Source organism: Dipteris shenzhenensis, chromosome 16 (genome assembly GCF_047967505.1).
Source record: "Dipteris shenzhenensis isolate YYH24624 ecotype China chromosome 16, Dip_SZ_1.0, whole genome shotgun sequence".
Taxonomy (NCBI): domain Eukaryota; kingdom Viridiplantae; phylum Streptophyta; class Polypodiopsida; order Gleicheniales; family Dipteridaceae; genus Dipteris; species Dipteris shenzhenensis.
Window position 1 is genome coordinate 26158221 of NC_141611.1, and position 4543 is coordinate 26162763.

A 4543-nucleotide genomic window follows, 5' to 3' on the forward strand; every position below is an offset into this window, starting at 1 on the left:
GGCTTCGCATTCAAGACCAACATTGCATTCCAGCAATGTGAGATTGCAACATGTGCAACTAAATATACAAACCCCTCTGTGTGTATATGCGCTCATGATGTTCACATCCACTGATTTAGTGTAGGAACAGGAAACCTGTGTCTCCAAACCATGCGACTGCATCTATTATCCATCTTAGGCTTCTTTTTACATTGCATCATAGTGCAGACATGAATCCCAATGTTTGCATGGGTGCACACACATGCACGTTGTTTTTTTTTTTTTCGGGGGGGGCGGGGGCTAAAAAAAAATGGTACCATCTGCAATGTATCCCAGCAGATGCAGGCCCAGCTTACTGCATGCACCTGATGACCTATACCCTCACAAAATTGCCTTGATGCCATTAGGAACACAGCAGTCCCCACATATTCAATGATCTTCAAATATAAATCAGTTTCATGAGGCAAACATTTATAACTCAATGCCAAGTCCAACTTCTCCATAGTGACGAGAGGAGAACCATTTCCATCTCTAGAATGCTAGCACATTCTTGTGCTCTCACAATTTTTTGGCAGCATAGTGTAGCTATACAGCTCATACTTATCTTCTGCAAGAAACACACTAACCTGTACTACGTCTCCTTGCTTGCAGATCAATAACTTGCATTCACTTCTGATATAGCATCCCAGCTGCCAGCTGCAGCATAGATGTTTGACAAAATAACTAATGCTCCAGCACTTTCTAGTTTTGACTCTAAAAGATAGTCCGAGATACAATTTGCTAGCTGAACATCTTTATGAATTCTGCAAGCACCAAGTAAAGCTTTCCACACAATTGCACTAGGCTCGATTGTCATATTCTTTAAGATGCTATCAGCTTCCTCCAGGCGCCCAGCACGCCCAATAAGATCGACCATGCAAGCAAAATGCTCCATTGTTGGAACAATACCATAATCTTTGTTCATTAAAGCAAAAATAAATTGTCCTTCTTCCACAAATCCCGCATGACTGAATGCAGAGATAATGTTAAGAAAGGTTATGTCATCAAGTCTCAATCCACTTTGTTGCAGTTGTTCAAGGACTCCCAAGGCTACTGTGGCATGCCCATGCAAAGCATATCCTGCAATCATCACAGTCCATGATACTAGGTCATGTTCGGGCATTTTATGAAATACATCGACAGCATCCTCCATGCTGCCACATTTGAAATACATCTCAACCAGAGCAGTTCCAATAGAAACGTCCACCTCAGATCCACTTCTAATTATGTGAGCATGGATATTCTTGCCTTGTTCCAACACTGCTAGGTTGGCACATGCCTTCAAGATGCTCACAAAAGTAATCTCATCCACCCTCGTTGCCTTTTGCTGCATTCTCCAGAAAAGATTTAAAGCCTGCTCATTATTTCCATTCTGTACATATCCAGAAATCATCACAGTCCAGGAGATCACATCTCGAGTCCCTCTTTCGAACAATTGGCCTGCATCTTGTACACTACCACATTTGGCATACATTTCAATAAGCTTGTTCATCACAGATAAATCTGTTTCAAGCCCACATTTTAGAATATAGACATGCATCTCTCTGCCCTGTTTCAGGTCTTTAAGACTAGCACATGCTTTAAGGATGTTCAGAAAGGTAACTGCATCTGGCCTCAGGCCTTCTTGTTGCATCAACCAAAACAGCTCAAAAGCCTTCCTAACTTGCCCATCCTTGACAAGTGCCGAAATTATCACATTCCACGAGACCACATTTTGTATAGGCATTTGGTCAAATACTTCAATTGCACACTCTAGACTCCCACATTTTGTGTACATGCTTACAAGGGTATTCCAAACAGAGGAGTTCATCTGGACACCACTTTGGATTATATGAAGATGAATCTGCTTGCCCTGTTCCAAGGCTTCTGGGTTGTCACATGCCTTCAGAATGCTCACGTAAGTGATCTCTTTTGGCTGCATATTTTCCTGCTGCATCTGCCAAAAAAGCCTAAATGCCTCTTTGGCCTGCCCGCAATCTGCACACCCTGCAATTATCACATTCCATGAAGCTAAGTCTCTATTAGGCATTGTTTTGAAAACCTGGTGAGCGTCCTCCATGCTCCAACATCTTGCATACATGTCAACCAGGGTGCTTGATACAAACATACTTGGATCAATCCCAAATTCAAGCATAAAGGCATGAATCCACCTGCCTTGTTGCAGAGCTTCTAGGCTGGCACATGCATTGAGAATGCTCACAAGAGTAGCTCCCCTGGGTTTCTCACCTTGAATTATCATCTGTTCAAACAGACTAAAGACCTCAGCAGGTACATACCTGGCATATCCTGCAATCATCACATCCCAAGTGTAAATGTTTCTTTTACACATCCGATCAAAAACTCCGCGCGCAAGATCTATGCTCCCACATTTGGTATACATATTAACAAGCGTGGTTCCCATAAATACATCAGACTCAAGCCCAGTTTTGATGATATAAGCATGGATTTGCATTCCCTCATCCAAAGCTGCTACATCTGCACATACCTGGAGGATTGTTGTGAAAGTCACAATGTCAGGATCTACACCTGCTTCTTGCATTTCCCTGTAGAGTTTGAACGCTTCCTTATCATGCCCAGCCTGTGCATACCTTGCAATCATCACATTCCAACAGACCACATTGTGTTTAGAAAATCTGTCAAACACAGCACGTGCATTCTCTATACTCCCACATTTTGCATACATATCAATAATAGTGCTCACCAAAAAGACACTGGACTCAAATTCACTGTTTGTGATGTGAGCATGGATCTGTTTCCCCTGTTCAAGGGCTTCAGGACTGGCAAAAGCCTTCAGAATGCTTTGATAAGTGACCTCATTCACCTTCATCCCTTCTAGCTGCATTTGCCGGAAGACCTTCACAGCTTTATTAGCGAGTCCATTGCTGGCATATCCTTTTATAATGACATTCCATGAGATATGATCCTTCTCATGCATTTGGTGGAACACCTGACATGCATCCTTTAAGCTTCCACATTTGGCATACATGTCAACGAGGGTGCTTTCCAAAAACATATTTGGCTTTGTTCCACTTCTTATTATGAATGCATGGATATGCTTTCCTTGCTCTAGAGATCCTAGACACGCACATGCCTTCAAAACACTCACAAATGTGAAATCGTCAGGAATCACACCATAGGAATGCATGTACCAAAATAGTTTCAGAGCCTCCTCGGCGGGGCCATATTTTGCATAGCTGGCCATCAACAAGTTCCATGTGAACACATTTTGTTCATGCATTTGGTCAAACACTCAGTGTGCATGCAGTATTTTCCCACGCTGGACATACATTCTGATAATGGTGTTCTTCAGAAACATTAACCACCAATGCTTTTGTGTGCAAGAAGTTGTTCCCTCTCTGGAAACGCTTTCATGTTGATGCAATCCTGCAAGAGACTCCCTACGGCAGAGTGTTCTTGCGTCCTCCATAGCGCCACAAGAAGTTTTGTTCCTTCCATCTCTTTGCCCTCCTCCAGCAAGCCGGTGCCTTGTAGAACCAGCATCTGTAACGGCACTTCCAATATGCTGTCTTGCCAATAGCTATGAACATGTAATCATGAGCGATCTAATATTGTTAGCGGTGATGGAAGTCCTGCAGCTCGGTTCAACCTATTCACCCGCCCTCTAGAACAGCAAAACCGTAGCAGATATATGATTCTCAGTTGACCTTATGTGCCAGCGGGCAATCATTAAAGATAAACTGCAGAGATTCGTACTCAAACCTTGCATACCGATGGGTTGATGGATGATGGGTAGTCTTCGAGTGTATGCTCGGTTCGCAGCATCCACCGGCCATGGAGGAGGAAATAGAGTTGGAGTATGGCCGCTGCGACATCCATCAGCCTTGCTAGTTTATGTCTGTAAGCCATGGAGTGTAGGCCATGAAGTGGGCGGCCTTTCTGGAACTTTTGTGTCACTGTCCAAGCCCGTCCCTCCTATTAGGCCAACTAGTACGATAGGTAGCACCCCAACGGTCATGGAGTGGGCGGCTTCATGGGCCCGACACAAATCTTTTGTGTGTCCAGGCCCGTCCCTCCTAGTGGGCCAACTAGGACAGTAGCCCTTTACACAACACTTTTTGGAGCGTGGTGTGAACACAGCCTTAGGCGTGCTAAGCAATATTCAACATTTTTAGAAAAGAACCAGAGCACATTAGCTCAGCGAGACACCGTTTGTCCACTTGATACCCCACCCTAGTTGTCCGAGAATGGGGGTTTCAGAAGCATGCTTCTTCAATGTATGAGGTATCAGACAACTCAAGAAACCTCATATCCTTCGTAGTGAGTTCATACAAATACACTTTTGGTAGGGTTTAATGAAATACCTACTTGTCTAAATCTGTCAAACACCTTCCCCAAATAAACTAAATGAACAAAGACAGTCGAGTATACACTGCATGAGATGCTCCGGACCTTGAAATCAAGATTGATTCTATAGAGAGAAGGAGAAAACTAAAATACAATAAAGGGAGAACCACCCGAAGCTATTCTCATTCTCATTCTCACTCTCACTCGCATCAGATTTCTC

The 4543-nt window shown here is 43.6% G+C and overlaps 1 protein-coding gene across 3 annotated transcripts; it reads right to left on the reverse strand.

Moving 5' to 3' along the window:
* Positions 1–257: 257 nt before the first annotated feature.
* On the reverse strand, positions 258–3849 carry LOC147892747 (pentatricopeptide repeat-containing protein At1g11290, chloroplastic-like). 3 transcript variants are annotated; one of them, XM_087387271.1, is made up of 3 exons: positions 3748–3849; positions 2720–3556; positions 258–2596 (listed from the first exon to the last, which is right to left on the reverse strand). In XM_087387271.1, exons 2-3 carry the CDS (start codon positions 3254–3256, stop codon positions 632–634), a joined length of 2502 nt encoding a protein of 833 aa, XP_087243397.1. In that variant the 5' UTR covers positions 3257–3556; positions 3748–3849; the 3' UTR covers positions 258–631. The 3 variants fall into 3 exon arrangements, with proteins under 3 accessions (XP_087243397.1, XP_087243396.1, XP_087243398.1); XM_087387270.1 differs by having other exon boundaries at positions 258–3556; XM_087387272.1 differs by lacking the exon at positions 3748–3849 and having other exon boundaries at positions 258–2606; positions 2720–2874.
* Positions 3850–4543: the final 694 nt, after the last annotated feature.